The sequence below is a fragment of the Bubalus bubalis genome, chromosome 4 (genome assembly GCF_019923935.1).
Source record: "Bubalus bubalis isolate 160015118507 breed Murrah chromosome 4, NDDB_SH_1, whole genome shotgun sequence".
In the NCBI taxonomy this organism is placed as follows: Eukaryota; Metazoa; Chordata; class Mammalia; order Artiodactyla; family Bovidae; genus Bubalus; species Bubalus bubalis.
The window spans coordinates 129,517,188-129,543,662 of NC_059160.1; the positions used below are offsets into that span (position 1 = coordinate 129,517,188).

The 26,475-nt window shown below is 37.7% G+C and overlaps 1 protein-coding gene across 1 annotated transcript in view; it reads left to right on the top strand.

Moving 5' to 3' along the window:
- The window catches only part of RYR2 (ryanodine receptor 2), an 829,832-nt gene that overhangs the window by 410,959 nt on the left and 392,398 nt on the right, over positions 1-26,475 (top strand). Inside the window, exons 15-16 of the mRNA XM_045165522.1 lie at positions 12,241-12,424; positions 15,368-15,503. Of these exons, the coding sequence (XP_045021457.1) occupies positions 12,241-12,424; positions 15,368-15,503 (320 nt within the window). The remainder of the gene's footprint in view (positions 1-12,240; positions 12,425-15,367; positions 15,504-26,475) is intronic.

Here is a 26,475-nt window from a genome sequence, read left to right on the forward strand (position 1 = left end):
TTAGGCCATTATGAGCTTTTTCTGTGTTAGAGATATTAATTTCATATATAAATTGTAAATATTTCCCCATTTTCTTGGTTTGGAAAAGATCTTAAAGTGCTTTTTCCATCATGGTTTGCTCAATAAATCATGTCTTGGTTTTACAGCATATAAAAGACCTTTACCGCCTAAGGTTGTATGAATGTTAATTATTTTTTGCTTCTTTTATAAACCATTGCACTGTGTGTGCATTCTGTGCATACTTTCATGAAATCAAAGCATGTGCACAGCATTCAGCTTCATCATATCCCTAGTATTTGTCTCAATTCTCTGTCTCATATAAATCCTAACCCTTTTCAGATGGAGTAATGCTTGCTGGAGTAGGCATCATCAGATTCTTATTTTTTATAACAACACTTTAACTGCAAAATTGTAACTTATTAGGATCAATTTGACTTAGACTTTTTCCCTCTTGTTCTTTCCATAGTTCTTCTTTAATACTGCCCAATCAGTTCTATTGAAGAAAATAACCATAAATCTTTAAAATAGCCTATTTTCTGTGTAGTCTATCCATCAGTACTGACTTCTTCAACTAGAGAGGTTTTTATTACAGTGTGACTTGTGTGGTGTTTTCAGAAGCACTGTTGAGATTCCATTTGGCAAGAAAGAGCTAGCTTAATAACAGAAAAAAATTATTTGTTTTAAAGTATATTTGGTCAGAAAGATGCTATATCAGTGTTTAAACTTAATATAGTGATTCTATGTCTTAAGTGATGTTTTCTATGTTGATCAAGATAGGATAATTCATCTTGGATGTGATTGACTTTCACACATTCGTTCTTTGCTCAAGAGTACTCATATTTTTTTTTAAAAGAACCTGTGATATGGAAGATTAATTTTAGAATCTTAATTCTTGCTTAATTGATTAGAGAACCAAACATGCGAAATTTGGGTTCTGTGGCAAAAGTACTTACTAAGTATTTGCTGCTTCATAATAAATTTCAATTTTTATTTGGGTTATTTGAATGAAATTCATTCATTAGACTTCTCTTGATAAAATAGGTTAGTTATATAACCCATATTTAACTTTAGATAGTTCTCTATATCCAAGGATTTTGCATCTATAGATTCAACCAACCATGGATCAAAAATATTAGGAAAAAATTCCAGAGTGTTTCAAAAAGCAAAACTTGAATTTGAAGCATGATGGCAACTATTTGCATAACATTATATTGTATTTACAATTATTTACATAGTATTATGTAGGTAATCTAGAGATGATTTAAAGTATATAGAAGAATATTAGTAGGTTATATGAAAGTGAAATTTCACTTGTATGTGGAATCTTTTTTTTTTTAAGATACAAATATACTTAATGTCCAAACAGAAATAGACCCATAGACATAGAAACAAACTTACGACTACCAAAAGTGAAAGAGGACAGGAGCAATTAATGAGGAGTTTGTGATTAACAAAAACACACTACTGTATTTAAAATAAAGAAGTAGGACCTACTGGATAGTTCAGGGGACTATACGCAATATTTTTTAGTAAGAATTATATGTGTGTGTTTGTGTGTGTGTGCGCGCGTGTGTGCGTGCGCACACACGCTCAGTCGCTTAGTCATACCCAACTCTTTGTGACCCCATGGACTGTAGCCCACTAGACTCTGCTGTCCATTGGAAGCTCCAGTCAAGAATACTGAAGCGGATAGCCATTTCCTTCTCTAGGGGATCTTCCCAATGCAGGGATTGAACCTGGGCCTTCTGCATTGCAGGTGGATTCTTATCTTCTGAGCCACCAGGAAACCCATACTATACCATTATTATATAAGTGACTTGAGCATAGATTTTGATATCTGAGGGAGATCCTGGAATTGAGGGAGGGATAATCAATTAAAAAGATTATCTGATTCCCAGTCTGATCTGTAATCTTTTCTTTTTTCTGCTTCCCTTGGGTTTAATTTGCTCTTCTTTTTTTTGGTTTCAGAAGATGAAGGCTGATATCATTAATTTGAGGCCTTTCCTATGTCCTTTAGTGCTAAAATATCTGTCCTTATTTTCCCCTGTCACTTTTTCTTGTGCTGTGTTTAATTTTTCTTTTAATTGCTTCTTTGACCAATAGGTTGTTTAGTATTCAAATATTTAGGTTGTGCTTAGTTGCTCAGTCATGTCCAGCTCTTTGCGACCCCATGGACTGTAGCCCGCTAGCCTCCTCTGTCCATGGGGATTCTCCAGGCAAGAATACTGGAGTGGGTTGCTATGCCCTCCTCGTCCACATATTTGGGATTTTCCAAAGATCCTTCTGTTACTGATTTCTAATTTAATATCTTTGAGGTCAGAAAACATACTTAAAAGACTGAGTGCTTTTAAATTTATCCAGATGTGACTTATGGCCCAGGAAGTTCCAAAAAGCAAAACTTGAATTTGCTGCAGGCTGGAGCTATTTACATAGTATTTACATTGTAATGTGTATCCTAAATAATCTAGAGATGGTTTAGGTACACTGGAGGATGTGCATAGGTTGATGCAGAGGCAGGCATGTCTACTCCAATTCAACCTGAAAAAATTACATCGCTCACTGTCACTGAACCAGGAACAGTGTTATAACTCAGTCTAAGAATGGGTCCCTCTTTTGTTAGCTTTGTAACCAAGATCATACGAACCAACTCAGTCACAAGTCCTTTCAGACATTTTCATAATGTTTGCTGTTAGTTGCTCTCTGAGGAAATGTTCAGTCTTGTTGAGTATTCTGTGTGCACTGGGAAATAAATGTTCCATGTGCCCATTCTCCTTTTATTGAGTAGAGTACTAACAAGTGTCCATTTGATCTAGCTGGCTGATAATGTTGTTTGCTGCTGCTGCTGCTAAGTCGCTTCAGTCGTGTCTGACTCTGTGCGACCCCATAGATGGCAGCCCACCAGGCTCCCCTGTCCCTGGGATTCTCCAGGCAAGAACACTGGAGTGGGTTGCCATTTCCTTCTCCAATGCATGAAAGTGAAAAGTGAAAGTGAAGTTGCTCAGTCGTGTCCGACTCTTCGTGACCCCATGGACTGCAGCCTACCAGGCTCCTCCATCCATGGGATTTTCCAGGCAAGAGTACTGGAGTGGGGTGCCATTGCCTTCTCCAGATAATGTTGTTTAGATTGTCTGTTTCCTTACTGATTTTCAGTCTCTGTGTTCTATTCATTGTTGAGAGAAGGGTATTGAAATTTTTGACTATAATTGGATCTTTCTACTTCTTCCTGGCAGTTCTGTTTTTTTTTTTTTTCTTCATGTATTTTGAAGCTCTGTTGTTAGATTCATAAAAATTTAGAATATAATAAACTGCCACCTTTATTATGAAGTTACCTTTTTAAAATCCCTGATATTTCTATGACATCAAATTTGTATGATGTTAATATTGAACTCCTGCTTTCTTGCTTTTCTTGGTGTTAGCATTGTATATTTTTTAAAAAGAACTTTTAACTAATTTGCATCTTTAAAGGGCATTTCTGTTATGCAGTATGTAGTTAGGTCTTGAATTATTATCCACTTTGACAGTCACTTCCTTTTAACTGTAAAATTTAGTCCATTTATATTTGTATGATTATTGATACATAGTTTTGTCTGCCATCTTATTATTCCTTTTGTATTTGCCCTATGTGGTCTTGGTCCCTTTTCCTTCTTTTCCTGCCTTTTTTTGTGTTGTTTGAATATTTTCTGCTATTCTATCTTAATCTTGTTTTTATTGGCTTATTAGTTGTAATGTTTTGTCATTTTCATGGTTGCTTAAGATTTTTAGCACATGTCATTAACTTGTAATTTCAAGTCATTTTATCTCTATGAATAATGTAAGAACATTTCAATAGAATACTTCTCTTCCAGTCTTTGTTATGTTTTTGTCATACATTTGGCTTTTATTGATATTATAAACCCCAAACTACATTTTTATAATTTTTATTTAAGGTTATATTTTTTAAAGAGATTTAAATACACACAGAAACATTTAACATTTAGTGCCCAGAGTTACCATTTCAGTTGTTTTTGTCTTCATTATTTTATTGAGGATTTGCATTTCCTTTAGGTAGTTTATCTTTAGTCCCAAAGTTCTTCTTTTTACATTTCTTATGGTGCAGGTCAGTTGGAGATGAGCACTTTTGGCCACTGTACTTATTTCTGAAATGTTCTTATTTTACCTTCATTTTAAGTGGTTTTTTTCCCTTGGGTATAATATTCTCAGCTGAGTTTTTTTGGTTCATTGATTTTTCTTTTTACTGATGATTATCTTTTATGCTTATATATATATCTGGTCATTTTTGTTTGGTTGTCAGACATTGTAAATTTGTTGGGTACTGTATATTTTTGTCTTCCTGTCAATGTTTTTAAGATTTTTCTGGGAGGCAGTTAAGTTACTCAGTCAAGTTTGATTCTTCTGGAATTTGCTTTTTGAATTTTTGGGGTGGAACAGAGCAGGGTTGAATCTAGGGCTAGTTATTCTCTGCTATTGAAGCAAGCCTATCTGTATCCTCAGCTTGGTGCCCCATGAATTGTGAGAACTTCTAGTCTGGCTGATGGAAGGAGGTTGACTTCAGAACCTGTGTAAGGGTTGACCTCTAATCATTTCAGGGGGTTCTGTTCCCTGCTGAAGGCAGTTTTCTCATGTGTACATGTTGATCAGTAGTCAGGTGAATATTTGAAAGGGATCCTCTTTAGTCCTCTCGAGTCCACTCTTGTAAAGCTATCTCCTCTCTGGTACTGTGTCCTGCAAACTCTAGCATCCTTGGTATTCCAGACTCTCAGCAATGTCTCCTCAACTCAGTGAGTCTTCCGTGCCTCACTTGGGGTCTCTTGTCTACCTACATCTTAGCTTAGAAATTCTTCTAAGGCAAACTGGAACAATTGTACAGCTCACCTTGGTTGTTACCCTATCTATCCTTTGTATCTTGATGGTCAGTGTCTTGAAATGTGTTCTTCTCCAAATATTTTGTCTGGTATATTTCGGGGGGTGGAGGGAGGGAGGAATTGTTTCAGAAGAGAGTAAATGCTGTCCCTGTTCATTTTATCTTGTCCAAAAGTAATTTCAAAAGTTGACACATGTAATTCTTACTTCAGGATGAGAGTCCATGTTTCCTCTGGCAAATGTAATCTAATTTTTTATACTTCTGTATTTATATTTATTCTCCTTTTGATGTCTCACCACAAGCCTATCACTAAGCTACTATCTTTTCCTGAGTTACCCAGCATCTCCTTTTAAAATCTCTCTCTCTACTGTGATCATGTAACAGGTGCCATGGATGAACATAATGAGTCTCTTTCCCTCTTTTTTACACTTACCTAACTTTAATTGTGTATTCATTTTTTTTTAATTAAAATTTAATTTAGCTTTTTTTCCCCTCTTCTTTCTGGAATACTTCCCTGCTGGTTATATTGTTCATCATGTCTATATATGTGTATCTGTATATATAGATTTATTTATGTGCTTGTTCATATTACTGAATTATTTGAATTCCTGAATTTATATAGCTTTAATGTAGCCTGATATAATTTAATTTAGCTTCTTTAATATCCCTTAGAAACTGAAAAATTTTACATGATTATAGAAATTGTAAAGGGTAGGTTTATGTTAAGTAACATAATTTGATCCTTCTATCACATTCATAAAATCACTGCTGCTGCTGCTGCTAAGTCACTTCAGTCGTGTCCGACTCTGTGCAACCCCATAGATGGCAGCCCACCAGGCTCCCCCGTCCCTGGGATTCTCCAGGCAAGAACACTGGAGTGGGTTGCCATTTCCTTCTCCAATGTATGAAAGTGAAAAGTAAAAGTGAAGTCGCTCAGTTGTGTCCGACTCTTCGCGACCCCATGGACTGTAGCCCACCAGGCTCCTCTGTCCATGGGATTTTCCAGGCAAGAGTACTGGAGTGGGGTGCCATTGCCTTCTCCATAAAAGTCACTAAAAGTATTTAAAACCGCAATATCTGTACAATATTCAGATATTTTTCAAGGTAATTTTTTAGATATTCATTTTATTAATATAGATTCGTATAGTATTAAAAGCCTTATTTAAAATATGTAACCAGACCTTTTTTATTTCGTAGAGTGAAAGTCAAAATCTATTTTGTGTTTATACATTTGTGTTTTTCTAATGTAGTTTATTTTCTGTGATCATTCTGGTCTCTGTCACCAAGGTTAAGGTAGTGGTCGTGGAGTGTGTGTGAGGATGTATGTGTTTGCATTTGTTTCTGTGTACAGGGGAATGTATTCTATTCTTCTGGACTATTTTTTTTTAAAGTGTATTAATTCCCTGTAGGTATATATTAATAAATGTATTCCTGAAGTAAATGGTTGTGTACAGGGGAATGTATTCTATTCTTCTGGACTATTTTTTTTTAAAGTGTATTAATTCCCTGTAGGTATATATTAATAAATGTATTCCTGAAGTAAATGGGACAAGGAATAAATCTGTTTGTAATATGGTTTAATCTTTAAGTTATGAAACGTAGGGATGGAATTCATAACTCTGATTTTTGTTTTGACATAATGTGATTCTACCACCTTTGGTTTCCCCTATTTTTTTTTTTCATTCTTTTGTCCTTGATAAATTAAGATGAAAAACATCCTTATATTGGATAGAAGTTCTAAAACTTGCATCATTAACAATTTTAAGAGTCTTGGACAGCATTTTCTGACAAGTTTCTCCTAGAAAGCAATTAATTGATTACATTTTTTGTAGCAGATATATTTAACCTAATAATCTAAAAACTGACATTTACTATTATTTCCCTTTAAGTTTGAAAATGTAGATATTATATATGAGTTATTTTTGAATTTTATTTACATTTGTAGGTGAGATTTGAATTTGAATTTGTTATATTTTTCATTCAACTAGAATTAATGGGTTAAAATGTTTAAAACAGCAATATTTCATTGTATATACATGTTCATTTTAAAAAGGGAGAAAAAATTTTCTCCTGCCAAGTCATTTCTGTTGCTTTTTTAGCATAGAAAGAACTTACAGAGATAACGAGACAAGGTAATAGATGAATTTCATTGATGTATCTGATTTGGAAGTTCAGAGAGAAACTTGAGGATAGTCATGCAGTTTAACTATTTCAGCTGTTTATAAGGTTGAAGTCAGTTATTCCAAAATTATTAGTAATATTTAGGGCAAATGATGATATATTTAAAATTATGTTTTGAGCATCATAAGTTCAAATTTTTAATTTAAAACATTTTTTTTTCTTTTTTTAAGGAGCTCATGATCTGAGTCATAGTCAGTTCCAGATCTTGTTTTTACTGACTGTATAGGGCTTCTCCATCTTTGGTTACAAAGATGCTCCTTAATACAAAATTCAGGCTTAAATTGAAGAAAAGTAGGGAAAACTACTGGGCCATTCAGGTATAACCTAAAGCAAATCCCTCATGATTATACAGTAGAGGTGATGAACAGATTCAAGGGATTAGGTCTGGTAAACAGAGTGTCTGAAGAACTGTGAACAGGGGTTCTTAACCTTGTACAGGAGGCAGTGACCAAAATCATCTCAAGGAAAAAGAAACCCAAGAAGGCAAAGTGGTTGTCTGAGGAGGCTTCACAAATAGCTGAGCAGTGAAGAGAAGCAAAAGACAAGTAAGAAAAGGAAAGATAATCCCATTTGAATGCAGAGTTCCAGAGGATAGCAAGGAGAGATAAGATGTCCTTCTTAAGTAAACTATGCAAAGAAATAGGGGAAAACAATACAATGAGAAAGACTAGAGACCTCTGCAAGAAAATTGGAGATATCAAGAGAATATTTCATGCAAGGATGGGCACAATAAAGGACAGTAATGGTAAGGAGCTAACAGAAGCAAAAGAGGTTAAGAAGAATTGGCAAAAAAATACAGAAGAACTATACAAAAAAGATCTAAATGACCCAGAAAACCACGATGGTGTGGTCTGCCAGGAGCCGGCATATTGCATATTGAGTGAGGATCTGGAATAGCTCAACTGGAATTCTATCACTGCCGGGAGCCAGCGTGAGGCACTCCGCCCATGACAAAGGTCATGAGGAAGGAGGCTCGGCATACGCAAAGGCGGGATCGAGCCTCAGGAGTCCCCCTGGAAATTCTCGAGCATCTACCCCCAAAACCAGAGTCTGCCTACTTTCTGCTTTGTGCTTTCACCTACACCTCTGACTTTACGGGGGGCTGTCCCCCACTACCTCTCTCTGAAAAGAGAGTTAGCTTACAGCTCCAGTTAATAATTCCTGGGTGTGACAGTGTTTCAACCTACAAACTCCTTTGGAAATCCTCTAGCCTGCCTGAATAGGTTTTTCCGGCCACATGTGATTGTTCAGAGCCTCCCAACTGTGAGAGGCAGGAGATGTTCTAAACTGCCTAAACACAGATTCCTTTGAGTAGTTAAAAGATTGATTAGAAATTGTATTGGTGAAGGGTTTTTTCACTTGTTGAGCCAATGTTTGCTGCTAAGTCTCCATACTCCTTACCTACTGTGTCCTTGGCAGTGTATTGATTGATATAATGGGTGTATAGAAATGTAAAATGCAGCTTTGTCCAATGCTTTTTTGGAGGCTGGTGCCTGACTTTGGAATAATCACCTTTAGAGAAAAATAAGTTTCTTAAAATGTTAACAGGCCTCCTGGCCAGAAGATGATGTAAATCACCTGAACTTTTGCATATGATAAGTTTGAAAGCCTGGCTTCGATTAGGACCAGGAACTGCTGTCCTTGCATGACTCCACCCCTTCCCCCATTATCCTTTATGCACAACTTAAGGTATAAAACTACTTTGGAAAATAAAGTACGCCCCTTTTTTTTTGTTCACTGAAATTTGGTCTCCCCATGTCGTTCTTTCTTTCACCTGGCTGAATTTTTCCTCTGAGGCGGGGAAGCTCGTCAAGCCTACTAATTTTGCCTGGGCTTCTAAGATCCGACGGGGAGGCCTTAGTGTCTCCTCTCCTTCGGGAGAATGGGAGGACGCCTGCGGCCTTCATAGGTGACGTTAATTCCCTGCTTTGGAATTTTATTCAGCCTCTTTTCTCCACTGAATTTTCCTACTGAGCTATCCTTATTTCAGCTGCTTTTCTCCACTGAATTTCCTCACTGAGCTATACTCATTCTATTACTCTTTATATCCTTAATTAACGTTTAATTAAGCAGTTGTTTCCTGACCCTCGCCTACGCCGTCTCTCCTTCGAATACCCTGGATCAGCTGGGGCTGGACCCCGGCAGTGGTCACTCAATTGGAGCCAGACATCCTGGATTGTGAAGTCACGTGGGCCTTAGGAAGCATTACTACAACCACGGCTAGTGCAGGTGATGAAATTCTAGATGAGCGATTTAAAATCCTAAAGGACGATGCTATTAAAGTGCTGCATTCAACATGTCAGCAAATTTGGAAAACAGCAGTGGCCACAGGATTGGAAAAGGTCACTTTTAATTCCATTCCCAAAGAAAGGCAATGCCAAAGAATGTTCAAACTACCACACAATTGCCCTCATTTCACATGCTAGCAAGATTATACTCAAAATCCTTCAAGCAAGTCTTCAGCAGTACGTGAACTGAGAACTTCCAGATGTACAAACTGAGTTTCGAATAGGCAGAGGCACCAGAGATCAAATTGCCAACGTTTGTTGTATCACTGAGAAAGCAAGGGAATTCCAGAAAAACATCTACTTCGGCTTCACTGACTTCGTTAAAGCCTTTGACTGTGTAAATCACAACAAACTGTGGAAAATTCTTAAAGATATGAGTATCAGACCCCACCTTACCTGTCTTCTGAGAAACCTATATATGGGTCAAGATACAACAGTTAGAAGTGGACATGAACTACTGACTGGTTCAAAACTGGGAAAACAGTACAACAAAGCTGTATATTGTTACCTTGCTTATTTAATTTATATGCAGAGTGAAAGTGAAGTCACTCAGTCGTGTCTGACTCTTTATGACCCCGTGGACTGTAGCCTACCAGGCTCCTCCATCCATGGGATTCTCCAGGCAAGAATACTGGAGTGGGTTGCCACTTCCTTCTCCAGGGTACATCATGTGAAATGCTGGACTGGATGAATCACAAGCAGGACTCAAGATTGATGGGAGAAATATCAGTAACCTCATATATGCAGATGATACCACTCTAATGGCAGAAAGTGAAGAGGGACAAAGAGCTCCTTGATGAGGGTGAAAGAGGAGAGTGAAAAAGCTGGCTTGAAACAGCATTCAAAAAACTTAAGATCAGACATCTGGTCCCATCACTTCATGGAAAATAGAAGGGAAAAGAGTTGCAGCAGTGACATATTTTATTTGGGGGGCTCCAAAATCACTGTGGACGGTGACTGTAGATGTGACATTTGCTTCTTGGAAGGAAAGCAATGATAAACTTGGACAGTTTATTAAAAAGCAGAGACATCACTTTGCCCACAAATGTCCGTATAGTCATAGGTATGATTTTTCCCGTAGTCATGTAAGGATGTGCGAGTTGGATTGTGAAGAAGGCTGAGTGCCAAAGAATTGATGCTTTCAAACTGTGATGCTGGAGAAGACTCTTGAGAGTCCCTTTTACTCCTAGGAGATCAAACCAGTCATTGCAAAGGAAATCAACCCTGAATATTTATTGGAAGTATTGATGGTAAAGCTGAAGCTTTAACACTTAGGCCGCCTGATGTGAAGAGCTGACTCATTGGTAAAGACCCTAATGATTGAAAGATTGAAGGCAAAAAGGAAAAAGGGGAGGTAGAGGATAAGATAGTTATATACCATCACTGACTAAATGGACATGAATTTGAGCAAACCATGGAAGATAGTGGTAATTCTGTGTGACTCAGAGGGTAAAGAATCTGCCTGCCAATGTAAGAGACCCGGGTTGAAATCCTGGTCAGAAGATCCCATGGAGACGGAAATGGCTACCCACCACAATATTCTTGCCTATAGACTCCTATGGACAGAGGAGCCTTGTAGGCTATAGTCCATGGGATCGCAAATAACTGGACATGACTTAGTGACTAACACTTTCACTTTGGGAGATAGTGGAGGACAGAGGAGCCAGCCGAGCTATAGTCCATGAGATCACTAGGAGTCAGACATGACTTGGTGACTGAACCAACAATTTTTTTTTTTTAATATAAATTGCAGTACAGTCAGATAACTCAAAAGACATATTTCCTTGGAATAAAATATTGTCTTACAGTTTTGCTAATGCAGAGGGCAGGAAAGGAAGTGTAATATTTTTATGCATCAAGTTTTGTCATGACCAATATGAATATTGCTGTATCAACTATAGTATAGGCATTCTCCCATTCTTTATGCTATCTGTAGGGTATTCTTTTACTAAGCATTGTATTTTGAAATACTTTTTATTTACAAACACTATTGTTTAAAATTCTTTTAAGATACATACACAGCTATTAGTTTTAAATTCAGTCTCAAAGCACAGCAAATTATCACATTTAAATTTCAGTCATATTTTTTTCAAAGTCTAGAAAATACAACTTGATGCTATTTCTTATCCTACTTTTAAAATACATCTCTTTCAGACGATGGAAAAGCATGTTAATATTTTGTTTTCTGATTGAGTGAATTTTCTCATTTTTTATCATGAGGATAAATTTTAAATTGGCAGAAGTTGGGCAGGATGACAGTGAGTGTTAGTGATGGGATAGCAATAAACAGTTCCTATGCCAAAAACAAGTAAATTTCAGAATTAGAAACCTGGGAAATTGCATCTCAATCCTTAAAGTATGTTGTGCTTTAAAATGAAAATCAACTGGTTTCTGATTATTTAGACTACGGTTTTGTAGGTATCAGTTATCCAGATCCTTTAGATTTTCTTCTAGATGAGTTTTTCTTGATACTGGTGCCTTTAACATAGCATTATATATACTTGATAGAATATAACATTTCTAATTTAAAAATATTCCTTATTTTTGTTTGAGAAAAAACTAGGGCCTTTCTAGCGCTTTTCTGGTAGCTGAGACGGTAAAGAATCCACTTGCAATGTGGGAGACCTGGGTTTGATTCCTGGGTTGGAAAGATCCCATGGAGGAGGGCATGGCAACCCACTCCAGTATTCTTGCCTGAAGAATTCCATGGACAGGAGAGCCTGGCGGGCTACAGTCCATGGGGTCTCAAAAGAATCAGACATGACAGCAACTAAGCAGAACACAGGGCCTTTCTTACTGTTCCTTTTACAGGCATATAGGGAGAGAAAGTAAAGCTTCAATCATCTGTAGATTAAAAAGTAATAAAATTGTGGTTCACTGATGTGGAGAAATATTTGTTATTTATTTTAGGGGCCTTGATGCTCTCAGCAAAAAGGTGAAGGCTTCCACAGTAGACTTACCTATAGAGTCTGTAAGTCTGAGTCTGCAGGACCTTATTGGCTACTTCCACCCACCAGATGAGCATTTAGAGCATGAAGATAAGCAGAACAGATTACGAGCTCTGAAGAATAGGCAGAATCTCTTCCAGGAAGAGGTGAGTTTCTACCAACACTCATTTCTGTCATTGTCTTGGGGAAACACTTCTTGGTGGGGACATTCTCTATCTGTTTGACTATCTGCATATTGAGATACATATGAACAGGTGTGCAACTGTACAAGGGAAGAAGAGAATCAGGCCTTGGAGGAATCCTGCAATGGTTTTTATTACTCTCTCAATAAGTATTAATTTTAAAAGATGACACTCTACTCCTCTGGCAGAAGGCATTTTTATTTCCCTGTCTGCTCAGGCTTCGGACACGACTGAAGCGACAGCCGCAGCAGCTCAGCCTTCACTCTGATCATTGTTGTGCTACAGTTTGCTTTATGGTCATCATATAAAAAGAGACTCTCCAAGTGTCTAAATGAACACGGACTTTGGGAAGCACAGGGGTTTTCACACTGTTCAGCGGGTTCATTGGGGCTTGCGGAAATGCCTCAGGACTCACTGGAGCTTTGTATTGGGGATGGAAGCTGTCTGGGAGAGGGCCACCTGGGGAGGCCGACTCTAGGCTCCCTGCTGAGACAGAGCAATCCCTCTTTTTCTTTTTTGTATGTGTTAAGATTCTATATGATTATATCTTACAGAAGTTCCACTGCTAAGCCATAATTTATAGGCAAGGAACAAAAGGACCGTGTGATGTATCTAATGGTCCTAATGCTAATGTTAGAACTAGTATTCAAGAATTTCCGTGGGAGGGTGTCAGAGTTGAGCTGGCAGATCGGGCCAGATCAGCCTCTGTTCCCTTTCTTCTCAGTTCTCCCTGTACTAATGGACTGTGTGGATTAGTGCATTTTTCTGAGTATAAGTAACTAAGAGAAAAAAAAAAAAAGATTAGTGGACATTACTGAGTTCCCATAGTCCCTGGGTCTATATTCTTCTAGTGTTAAAGCTGTTTCCCAATTTTCCATCAAAAGCCATTGAAACTGATAACTAATTTTTGAGAATTTTTTTCACTGTATACAAAAGAAACAACCCACTTAGAGACCATAACGTCAAGAAAGCACAGGAAATGTCAACATAAACATATAATAGCAATATGGAATCGTTGCCTGGGAGTATTTATTTTTGTACATGCCAAACTGCTGGCATACCACACTTATTTAATATCTATAAGAACTAGAATGAAATACTGAGCTGTGAAAATTTAAAGTATTGATTTGGATTAGTGTATTTTTTTTCAGTTTCTCATATAACACTCTCTGGGTGGGAACCTAGAAGTGTTCTTAGGGCCATAGTGCCTCTTAAATTCTTGGTGTGAAGTAAGTTAATTTGCCAGCTCCTTATAGCTTTTCCATTCATGTGCTTTGCCTCATTTTGACCATCTTGATCTAGGAATAATAATAAAAGTATAATTTGAAATGTAGATAGCTTCTTACAAAGTTTCTATAATGAATTTTTGATTTGCCTTAAATATCTTTCAGTGAGCTTTCCTGTATTTAGTACATCTTCAGTTTACTGTTAAAAAGTGATGATGATGATGATTGGTGGTGGTGGTGGTGGTGATTATATCTTCCCTAAGAGTAAGGATCTCCTCTTATGTTTATGTAGGGGAGGAGAAAAATCATCTTCTTCCGTTCGACGTCATTGGTTGGGGCCCTGCAGGTTGCACCAACAAAAGACAGATGTACAAGTGAAGAACAAATAGAAGCTTACCAATGTATGCACTGTGTGTGTGCATGAGAGTACTCAGTGATGAGTGACTCCAAATATCACCAACCAGAGTTCTTGGCCTTCCTCAGTCAGTAGAAATTGATCAGAGGCCAAACGAGGAATTCAGGCAAGGCTTTATTGGGGTCCCTGCTGTAGCGCAGGGGAAGGGAGAACAAGCAACAGATTCCTCTGCTTGCTCACTCCATGAAGGAGGGGGACAGCCTGATTCCTTACAAGGGGCAGGGTAGCGTTGTGTCCAGGAGTCAGGTGGGAGGGTTGGCTTAGATGGTTTGCCCACCTCTTAAGTGATATTGTGTGTAGGGGACATGTGCAGCAACTTGATTTTGCTTCAGGCTCTTCAAAAGTGGCAGTTGAGTTTTTCAGTCTCTTTGTATCTTTTGTCTAGAATTTGTCCTGGCTGTGCATGTACGCAGTTATTTTTAGTCCCATGCAGTTTCCTTTTATTTTGTTGTCTAGAAGAGGTATGTCCAGGTGCAAGCAAGCGTTGAGGCAGAGGGTCCCAGGTCCCAGCCTGTCTCACAAGAAGTGGTTAGAACAGAGGGTCCCAGGTCCCAGCCTGTCTCACAAGAAGTGGTTAGAACTCAGGTTTATGTAGCATGCTAATTAAAAAAAAAAAAAAAAAACAACTGTAGAGAAGTGATAAGACAAAGGAAAGGAATTTTGAGCTTCTGGGAGCAGCAAATTGTCAGAAGGTAAATATAAGGTGGAAACTAATGGATAATAATGACTAGTGTGATGCATAGATTATTCTGTGCAGGCTCTGGGCTGATAATAGACTGGCATTGTCTCAGATGTCCTCCTGTCCTTCTGGTGGAGTGGAGAAGGGTAGGAATTATTCGTGTCTGATTTTTCTCAATGGCCTTCAGCCCCAATATTCCTTATGCTGAAGTGGCTTATTTTGGGGTGGCACTCTCTGAACCTCTTCACTCACAGTAGAATGCTTTTTTGATGTGGTTAATCAACCTACTATTAAACCTTGCAATTTATTGCAGTAAGTAAGAAATACATATTTTTATTAGTTCTGTTTCTGTTTGAGAATAGCACTCAGGATTTAAAAACCACTTGAAATATTTCAAGAACATTTTATTTCACATGCAAGTGTGTTTCTTCCTGTTCTTTGAATAAATGATCTCAATGTTCTTTATGATTAACAGACTTACTTTAAGCCAGACGTTTAAAAAAAAAAAATCAACAATTTCTTTTTTTTTTTTTTTTTGCCTGCGAGCAGAATCACAGTTTCTGATGGTTGTCTTTCTACCTTTCCAGGGGATGATCAACCTTGTGCTGGAGTGTATAGACAGGCTGCATGTGTATAGCAGTGCCGCACACTTCGCTGACGTTGCTGGGAGAGAAGCAGGGGAATCTTGGAAATCGATTCTGAATTCTCTGTATGAGTTGCTGGGTAAGAAGTATGATTGGCTTTTCAAGGCAACTGAGTTTGTCTATTCAACATGATCATATAACAGTTACTTACAGCAGCTTTATAACTTGCTTCTTAATTGAGGCTTTACATGTTTTATTATTGCACTAAAGCAAATGATGTTTAGTATTAATATTTAAATCTATTTCTGAGCATGAAAGATGGTCATAGCTGTAGATTTACTTTTGATTAAAAGAGGAGAGTCGTCTAGGGTATAGTTTTGTGAGCGAGCAGACTCTAAAGGGATGCATATTAAATACTTCCTTTTTGATTCTGAAGTTAGTCCCACATGAGCCCATCTTCTCACCATTCCATCTTGTCAGGGATCTCCTTTAAGCTTGTGGAGATCTGTATCTGTACTTCTAGGTGAGCTTGGCATACACTCAGCAAAAATTGCAGTAGTTTATTCTGTGTTCCTCTTTGCTCTTTACAGACATTCATAATGTGGTTGGATGGCTTTAACATGGTGATTTATGTCACAGGCTTAGCATAACATATTATTCTTATCATATATTCTCACTTCTTTTGGATACTTTTGTTGTCATCTTCTCCCTCATAGTAATGTTCTCTTCTTCCACTTCTTTATTTTTTATGTTGTTTTTGCCTTTTAAATGTGTCTTAGAAAATAAACTTTACTTGTAACTGTTGGGTATAGCAAGAAAGTTCCAGATCAACTGATAGAAGGTCATAGCCTCATGATTATTGCAGATACACCTTCCTTTTGGTTTCTTTATCAAAGATGGAGGAAACAAAGTTTTCTTTGTAGTTCCCTCCAGGTTGAAAAGCTATATTCTATTATTTTACTCATTCTCTGAAAACAGCATCACACATCTCATACACTGGTAGCCTACATGTCTGGTACATAGCTGGTGTTCAGTAGATATTTGAGATGTAAACCTCAAGATCGTGTTGAGAACCTGGTATTATAGGTTTCTGGTTAATTTCTCAGTTCTTCCTCTTCTCTCCACCGATATTTATTTCAGACTCCAGGAAGCCCTCACACACAGAGTCAGCATTTTCATTGACTCTCCAATACTTGAAATACAACTTCTTATTCTAGAATAAGAAGAATACTTGAGTAGTCTTGAAATCCTCAAGCCCCATGGCTGGTCTGTCCCTTCCTGTTCCCCTGTGACCTCAGTCATTTTATCTCTAGTCTCTCAGTCCTACCTAGGTCTTTATCTCTAATCCAGCACCGTCCTTTCAGACTGTCTAGAATTATTTTATATCAGAGATTTGTTATGCAGTAAATGTATATTTATTTGTAATATATGCTATATATTACATATGCATATATAGTATGTATTTCTTAAATATATGCATTTATTTCCTTAATTCTTTGCATCCTTTTTGATTAAGGGAGGATTTAAGGGAGCTACATTAAGTCCATTTAAGGGACTTAAAACTGACATAACTAGAACCCCCTAAAACTTACATCGTAATGGAAAATAATAGCATAATAACAACATATGTAACTAAGATAGAATACAATGATTTCAGGCAATGCATGTTTTGTGGCTTTCAAATTGATTTTTTCATGCAACAAGAGACATAAATTCTCAATATATTTTCTACTCGTACACACACACACACACACACTCTTAATTATAACTTATATTTTCACACTGCTATTCCTGAGAAGGTTTTTGTTAATCTGCTACTCCTGTGTGTGTGTATGTGTGTAGGTATGTGTATATAATTAAGGAAGCTTTTCTGACGATATATATGTGTGCGTGTGTGTGTGTGTGTGTGTGTGTATATAAATAAGGATCTTCTGAATATATACATACATACATACACACACACACACATATATATATATATTCCTTTTCCCTTTTGCATATTTTCCCAAGTGTCTTGCCTCTTAATTCCTTATACAGTATTCTGAAGGGGCATCCTTGGTAACAGAGACTGTGTCCTGTTGGGGGAACGTGGAATCCAGTGGATGTGGGTTTCAATAGAAGCTTCATTCATTCATCAGAGATTAATTGGATGCCTGCTATAGGAAATATTCTAATCTGGGAAGTGAGGTACAGTTGTGAGCAGCATATATTCTCTGCTGTCATGAATCTTATGGTTGAGTAAGAGAGAGACAGGTGGTATAAATAGCAAAGCTAGCCACAGTGCTGTGTAGTTACTGCATTTAATGCCTTGACCATCTCTATACATGTTACTATTAATCTTTGTTAGTGATTAGTAAGAGACTGATAAATTTTACTACATAAGAATGAAAATTTATAGGATAAATAATATCATTAAAAATAAACAGGTGGGAATTTTATAAAATATGCAGTCTATATGAAAGACAAAGGCTTAGTTTCTGTAATATAATTTTCATAAATCTATAAGAAAATATCATGTAACAGAAAAACAGACCACTAATAGCAATGGATAGTTTATAGAACAATGAATAAAATAACAGATTTTCAACATGACAAATAAGAAACTGGAAATTAAAATAAGCAGAGATCATATTTCATTTATTAGATTGGCATAGACAAAATGGTAATACCCATCATTGGGGAAAATGTTGAGTAGGATCTTCTTGGTGGGAGTATAAATTGATGAAAATTTAAAAAACCAAGCAAGCCTCAGTCAACAGTATATACAAAACTTTAAATGTGTATATCCTTTTACTCTCAGAATTTCCACTTTAAGAAATACAGTCTAGAGACATATTTCTACAAGTGTGGAAAGGATATCTACTGAAAAATTATTTATAAATAGCGTAAAATTGAAAACAATTTTTCTATCAACAGGGAATTGGTTATATAAGTAATAATATACCTATAGAGTATAAAACTGTATTATCATTGAAAATTGAGAAAAGTATACCATTTGAAAAATTGTATGAAACAGGCTAGACTGCTGATCTTTTTAGTATGGCAATGTAGGATATGATATTAAGTAAAAAAAAAAAAAAAGCAAGATGCTTACTGTATGTATAGTTAGATTTCAATTACATACAATTAAAAATACGTGGAGTAAGATACATTCATGTGTATACAGTGGATATTTCTGAAAGGATGCCCAGAAAACTGTTCAGTAGCTGCTCCTTGGGAGAGAGTTCTTTTACTTGTCTCTGTGTAATAATAAACATGTTCTTAATCTGTCTGCATGTGTTATTCATTTGTTTTTGGCTGTGCTGATTCTCCATTGCTGTGTGAACTTTAAGTGATGGCAGCAAATGGGAGCTACTCTCTAGTTGGCTGTGAGAGGCCTTCTCATTGTGGCGACCTCTCCCGCTGTGGGCACAGGCTCTAGGGCACAGGCTCAATAGTTGTGATGCACGGGCTCCATTGCTCCATGGCATGTGGGATCCTTCTGGATCAGAAATTGAGCCCATGTCTCCTGCATTGGCAGGCAGACTTTTTATCACTCGGGGAAGTGTTATATGTATTACTTTTATTGTTGAAAAAAATAGATTAACAGAAATGTGTAATGCTAGATAATTGATAATGAAAAGAAAGCTAATTTATTCTTTCTAGTTGAGTTAAAAGATAGAATATTTATGTCACTGCATATAAATAGAATATTTCTCGGTATACACATGGTTTAATAATGGTTCAGATCAGATCAGATCAGTTGCTCAGTCATGTCTGACTCTTTGTGACCCCATGAATCGCAGCACGCCAGGCCTCCCTGTCCATCACCAACTCCTGGAGTTCACTCAGACTCACGTCCATCAAGTCAGTGATGCCATCCAGCCATCTCATCCTCTGTCCTCCCCTTCTCCTCCTGCCCCCAATCCCTCCCAGCATCAGAGTCTTTTCCAATGAGTCAACTCTTCGCATGAGGTGGCCGAAGTACTGGAGTTTCAGCTTCAGCATCGTTCCTTCCAAAGAAATCCCAGGGCTGATCTCCTTCAGAATGGACTGATTGGATCTCCTTGCAGTCCAAGGGACTCTCAAGAGTCTTCTCCAACACCACAGTTCAAAAGCATCAATTCTTTAGCACTCAGCTTTCTTCACAGTCCAACTCTCACATCCATACATGACCACTGGAAAAACCATAGCCTTGACTAGACAAACCTTTGTTGGCAAAGTAATGTCTCTGCTTTTGAATATGCTGTCTAGTTTGGTCATAATAATGGTTGTTTCAGGTGAATAGAGTTATGAGATTTGTCACTTTGTTTGACCACTTTTTGTTCCTTTGACTACTCTTCATTTTCTGTTTTTATTATAGTGAACATTGATTTCATGATCAGGAAAAAAAATAGTGAATAAAATCTTATTTGACATAAGAACCATTTGACACCAAAATTTTCTACTGAAGTTGATGTAATCATATAATAGGTAGACCTGTATATGTAAGTGTTTATTTTACCTTGGCTGGAGAATTCTCCGATTGTCAGCAATACTTTGAGTTCAACAATATATTTATGTCATTGTCCCTCTTTACCCTACTATCAGAAAGTTTGGTTTACCCATCAGTAACTTCAGCTTAATTAAGCCTCTCCTCATTCTTGCAGAAAGGTAGACAGTAGAGTCTCTTGTGTAGTTATGTGTAAAATACACCTTTTCCTTCTTTTACTTCAGCAGTTTTGTTTAGCATGGAGAGAAAAGGGAGATGGGATGATAATCTATAACAATTTAAAAATTTGATATGAATATATTTAATATGTGTTTTAGATACAGAATGACAAAAGTAGATTGCCATCTGGAAGACCCGGGGATCTTATAGACACTGATATTCATAGTTTGAAAAGCATCACTGGGACATGCTTTCATGCATCTTTTTTGGCATCCACACAATTAATCTGCAGGAGGCTTACAAGCCAGGATAATTTTCTAAAGATGTCTAAAAAGTGCTCTTTGGTAAACTCTCTCTGTGAATACTCATTTTATGAAAATTCAGAGTATAAAACAAACAGGGTACACATCTTCTCTTTTAGGAAGGCATAAGTTACCAGTTTCTGAATCTTTAAAGACTGAGGAAGGATAGAGCAAGGAAAGATTTTTGCAGATCCAGAGTATTTTCCCAGTATCTTAGGGACACAGATCTTCCTAAATGCCCTAAAACACTGTGGGAAGGCAGTCAAGGGGTAGAAAAGAGGGGCATTGGCTTCAAACACGCTCATACCAGATATTACCCTGGCAATCGTACTTACATTTTTTTCTCATCTTGTTCTCAGGAAACCCTAAAAAGGCATTTCATTACCAAGACACATTACTTTTTTTCCAACTTGGTAATGATCTCATGGCTATGAAATCAAAGTCATTAATTTTGATAGGAATTCATTATCTAATCAAGCTTGTGAGATACCTGTTTTCTTAATTTGCTTGTATACTACCATGACCCTGCCCTTCTAAACTTTCTAGACAGAATTCCAGCAGGAAAAGATTGTGGGGGAGGAGGGCTGCATAGCTCAGGACCTGAGCACAGACTCAGGGATCAAAATTGTCTGGCTTTAAGTCTTGACTCCACTGTGAGCTGTGTGTGCACGAAGAGCTTTTTCTTCTCCTTTACAGGAAAGCTGGGGACTTCCCTGGTGGTCCAGTGATTAAGAATCCATGTTTCCAATGCACGAGGTCTATCCTTGGTCAGGGAAGTAGATCCTACATCCTGCAACTAAAGATCTCACATGCCACAGCGAAGACTGAAGATCCCATGTGCTGCAACAAAGATCCGGGGCAGCCAAATTAATTAATATTTTAATATATTATATAAGAAAGTTGCTGTTCTCACCCCTCAGGGTAGAAAGAGGGGAGAAGATAGCAAATTCCCCATCTCTGGCAATAAGGGTGCCCTTCTACCTCCAGATGCAGGGAATGAAGGTGAATCTTTCATGTGAGAGATTTATTTCTTGCTTTTAGGGAGACAGATGGGGGAATCAGAGTTTCCATCTTGCTTTGGCCATTTCTTAAGTAACTTTAATTCAAAATACTCAGTCTTCCATGGAGGCACATTTTGGGGCAGCCTGCTCTGGACCCTCACAGACTACTGTCTTAAATTCTCCAACAACATTCTGATGGGTTTTTTGTTTGTTTGTTTATGGTTGACAAGACTTAAGAGCACCTGAACATTTTAAATATCCTTCTGGATTCTAGTTCTATTTCCTCCCCATTTGTCAATGTTGTTTAAGGCCTGTTCTCATAATATTTCTAGGTTTTGAATGTAAATTCCAAGAAGGAATATAGTTTGGTTTTTTGTTGTGTCTCCAGCACCTAGAATAGTCCTTGATACAAAGCAGATAGTATTTATTGAATAATTTTTAAAAATTTATTATATTTTATTGAAGGATAATTGCTTTACAGAATTTTGTTGTTTAAAGTGAGCGTTTTCTTGGAATTCTATAAATCTTAATCCATCTGTAATTTTCTGATTTTATATTTTGAGAAATTATGAATTAGAGTTTAAAATACAGAAGCATGAGGACATGGAGATGTTAGGATACTAATAAGCAATGCAGAATATTGTTAATAATGGTCTTTCAATATCTGCAAGTATTACTTGTATTTCATATTCTGATTGGATAACAGTTTAAAGATTTAATGATTTTTGTTGTTCAGTCACGTCCAACTCTTTGTGGCCCCATGGACTGCAACACATCAGGCTTCCCTGGCCTTCACCATCTCCCAGAGCTTGCTCAAACTCATGTCCACTGAGTCAGTGATGCCATCCAACCATGTCCTCCTGTGTCATTCCCTTCTCCTCCTGCCTTTAATCTTTTCCAGCATGGGGGTCTTTTCTAATGAGTTGGCTCTTTATTTCAGGTGGCCAAAGTATCGGAACTTCAGCTTCAGCATCAGTCCTTCCAATGAATATTCAGGACTGATTTCCTTTACCATTGACTAGTTTGATCTCCTTGCAGTCCAAGGGACTCTCAAGAGTCTTCTCCAACACCACAGTTCAAAAGCATCAATTCTTCGGCACTCAGCCTTCTTTATGGTTCAACTCTCACATCCATACATGACTTCTGGAAAAACCATAGCTTTGACTAGACTGACCTTTTTTGGCAAAGTAATGCCTCTGTTTTTGAATATGCTATCTAGGTTGATCATAAGTTTTCTTTCAAGGAGCAAGTGTCTTTTAATTTCATGGCTGCAGTCACCATCTTCAGTGATTTGGGAGTCCCCCAAAATAAAATCTGTCACTGTTTCCATTGTTTCCCCCTATAGTTTTTTTTTTTTTTTTTTATTTAGTCAACATCAGAAAAAATTCAGTGAACATGCATGTCCTTTATGAAACTTAGTTCAAAGTGTGCTTATAGTATTTAAGTTTTACTGTACTTAACCACTGATCTTACTCCATAAGAGACTAAATACTATTTATTCCTTAAGAGATAACATACATGGTGAGTTTCAGAGAATGCTCAGGGTTATAGTAAGACAGAGTGTCTGATCTAAAGGAGCTTAAGATGTGCTCAGAGAAGACCTGCAGACAATTATATTATATTCACACTTTATTTCAACTTATATTTGCAGCGCCAACCATAGCGCCTGATGCACTTATGTTAATATTTCTTAAATAAATGAGGAAAAGTAGTCTGATGGGTGAAAGGTTTTAACTTTACTTCAGGCCAATTAGCCAACAATGACAAGAGTATTTTAAGGTATAGTATGCATGTCTTGCTTTGAAGAAACAACATTTGTCTTGAGTTTGTTTGTTTCTGTACTTAGAAACACCTTGTAAATTTGCCATTTTCTTTGGCCATGAGAGTGGCTCTCTGGGCTTCCCTTTTGGCTCAGCTGGTAAAGAATCCTGCAGTGCAGGAGACCTGGGTTTGATCTCTGGGTTGGGTAGATCCCCTGGGGAAGGGAAAGGCTACCCACTCCACTCCAGTATTCTGGCCTGGAGAATTCCATGGACTGTATAGTCCATGGGGTCGCAAAGAGTCAGACATGACTGAGCGACTTTCACTTTTACTATAGCATTAAACACATGTAAACCACTTTACGCATCTACATGCACACACAAACAATAGCAAATCCCTGCTATTGGACTTCAGCTGTGGCCTGATCCCTGAGGTTTTGTTGGCTTGGTCCATGTTCCAGCTTCATGAGCTGAGATGGGCTTAAGACTTGCCTTTGATATCTGTACACTCTTGGGGGGGGGGGGGTTATTTGGTTACACTGTCTCCCACTTTCATACTTTTTCCTTTTTATCTAATGTTTCTCTGAGGTTACATAGTATCTTAGTTGCAGACTATCACCCCCTCACTCATATACACTTCCATTCTATTGAACAATTGTGAGTCATTTATTTATTTTTTTATTTATAGAATTTATTGTGCCCTCAGAAAGTCCTTGTGCAGGATCATATCACAGGGCATGACTTTTTCCTCCTAACTTCATTCATCTCCCCTCCCGCATTTTATTTTTTATTTTTTTGGCCACACACGTGGCACGTGGGATCTTGGTTCTTCAAGCAGGGATTGAAACCCTGCTCCCCGCAGTGGAAGTGCAGAGTCTTAAGAGTCTTAACCACTGGACCACCAGGTCTATCCTTTCCCCCCTGCTATAGAATAAGAAAATTTCCCCCTTTGACCCAGGGAGTCCCACACTTATCAATCAAGGTCTGTTTCTATCCCAGACACCTACCAGAAGCTTTCTGTCAAAAAATGAGCTCTTACCATCTAAGGAATATTCTAAAAAATAATAGTCCTTCATTCTGTGTGCATACTTACATCAAAATGGGCTCATATTCTCCATATCCTTATATAGCATTTGTTTCCACTGACTTCGGTATTGTGGGCATCTTTCCTTGGCAGGAACTAAAGCTGTCATCAGGCTTTAGTGGATGTATTCTACCCAACTGATGGCATGTGTCATCATTTATTTAGCCCACATTCAAGCTGTTTTCAAAGCTTTGCTATTATAAACAGTGTTAGGATGAGTGTTCTTGCATTTCTCTGTATACTTTTTCATTACTCTAGAAACTCCCTTAACTGATTTCTTGAAGACTAACTTGCTGAATTATAGTAGATCACACTTTATCTGTAAAGCATACTCTGCACGTGCACACACATGTACACTTGTTTGGATAATGTTCCAGAGGCATTCTAATAGAGTTAAGTTTTTTTTTATTAAAAGTACATACATTTTCAGAGTCTATGGTGATCATCATATGTTTCACCTTTGACTTATTCTAGCATATTTCTCTCTCATTGGAGTAATGAACCCACAACAAACTGTGGAAAATTCTTAAAGAGATAGGAATACCAGACCACCTGACCTGCCTCCTGAGAAATCTGTATGCTGGTCAGGAAGCAACAGTTAGAACTGAACATGGAACTACAGACTGGTTCCAAATTGGGAAAGGAGTACACCAAACCTGAATGTTGTCACCCTGATTATTTAACTTATATGCAGAGTACATCATGAGAAATGCTGGGCTGGATGAAGCAAGCTGGAATCAAGATTGCTGGGAGAAATATCAATAACCTCAGATATGCAGATGATACCACCCTTATGGCAGAAAGTGAAGAAGAACAAAAGAGCCTCTTGATGAAATTGAAGAGGAGAGTGAAAAAGTTGGCTTAAAACTCAACATTCAGAAAACTAAGATCATGGCATCTGGTCCCTTCACTTCATGGCAAACAGATGGGGAAACAGTGACAGACTTTATTTTTTGGGGCTCCAAAAGCAGTGTAGATGGTGATTGCAGCCATGAAATTCAAAGATGCTTGCTCCTTGGAAGAAAACTTATGACCAACCTAAACAGCATATTAAAAAGCAGAGACATTACTTTGCCAACTAAGGTCCATGTAGTCAAGGCTGTGGTTTTTCCAGTGGTCACGTATGGATGTGAGAGTTGGACTATAAAGAAAGCTGAGCACTGAAGAATTGATGCTTTTGAACTGTGGTGTTGGAGAAGACTCTTGAGAGTCCCTTGGACTGCAAGGAGATCAAGCCTATTATTGGTGAAGGAAATCAGTCCTGAATATTCATTGAAAGGACTGATACTGAAGCTGAAGTTGCAATACTTTTGCCACCTGATGTGAAGAACTGACTCATTCGAAAACACCCTGATGCTGGGAAAGATTGAGGGTAGGAGAAGAAAGGGACGACAGAGGATGAGATTATTAAATGGCATTACTGTCTTGATTGACATGAGATTGAATAAACTCTGGGAATTGGTGATGGACAGGGGGGCCTAGCGTGCTGCAGTCCAAGGGGTTGCAAAGAGCGACTGAACTGAACTGAATGCCCTGCTGATTCAGTTCAGTTCAGTCGCTTAGTTGAGTCCGACTCTCTGTGACCCCATGAATCTCAGCATGCCAGGCCTCCCTGTCCATCACCAACTCCCGGAGTTCACTCAAACTCACGTCCATTGAGTTGGTGATGCCATCCAGCCATCTCATCCTCTGTCCTCCCCTTCTCCTCCTGCCCCCAATCCCTCCCAGCATCAGAATCTTTTCCAATGAGTCAACTCTTCGCATGAGGTGGCCAAAGTATTGGAGTTTCAGCTTTAGCATCAGTCCTTCCAAAGAACACCCAAGGCTGATCTCCTTTAGAATGGACTGGTTGGATCTCCTTGCAGTCCAAAGGCCTCTCAAGAGTCTTCTCCAACACCACAGTTCAAAAGCATCAATTCTTCGGTGCTCAGCTTTCTTCACAGTCCAACCCTCACATCCATACATGACCACTGGAAAAACCATAGCCTTGACTAGACGGACTGATAGTGATTTATAAATTGCCTCCTTGTATAAGATTTGGGGATATGTATTCATAGCTAAGAGTTTCCTTTAGTTTTCTGATATGCATACCCTTTTTATTAGGTGTAGATAGCAAAGTTATACTGTCTTGATAAAATATATTGGAAGGGTTTTCTTAGTTTCTTTACTTTGGAACAGTTTAACATAGCAATGACTTATTTCCTGAATTTAGAAAAAATGTTTTTGACTTTGACATACTTCTAAATATTACTTATTGTTTGTTATTCTATTTAGATTTGCTTCTTTGGGTCAATTTTTATGAAAAAAATATTTGGAAGTCATTCTTTTTTTCTA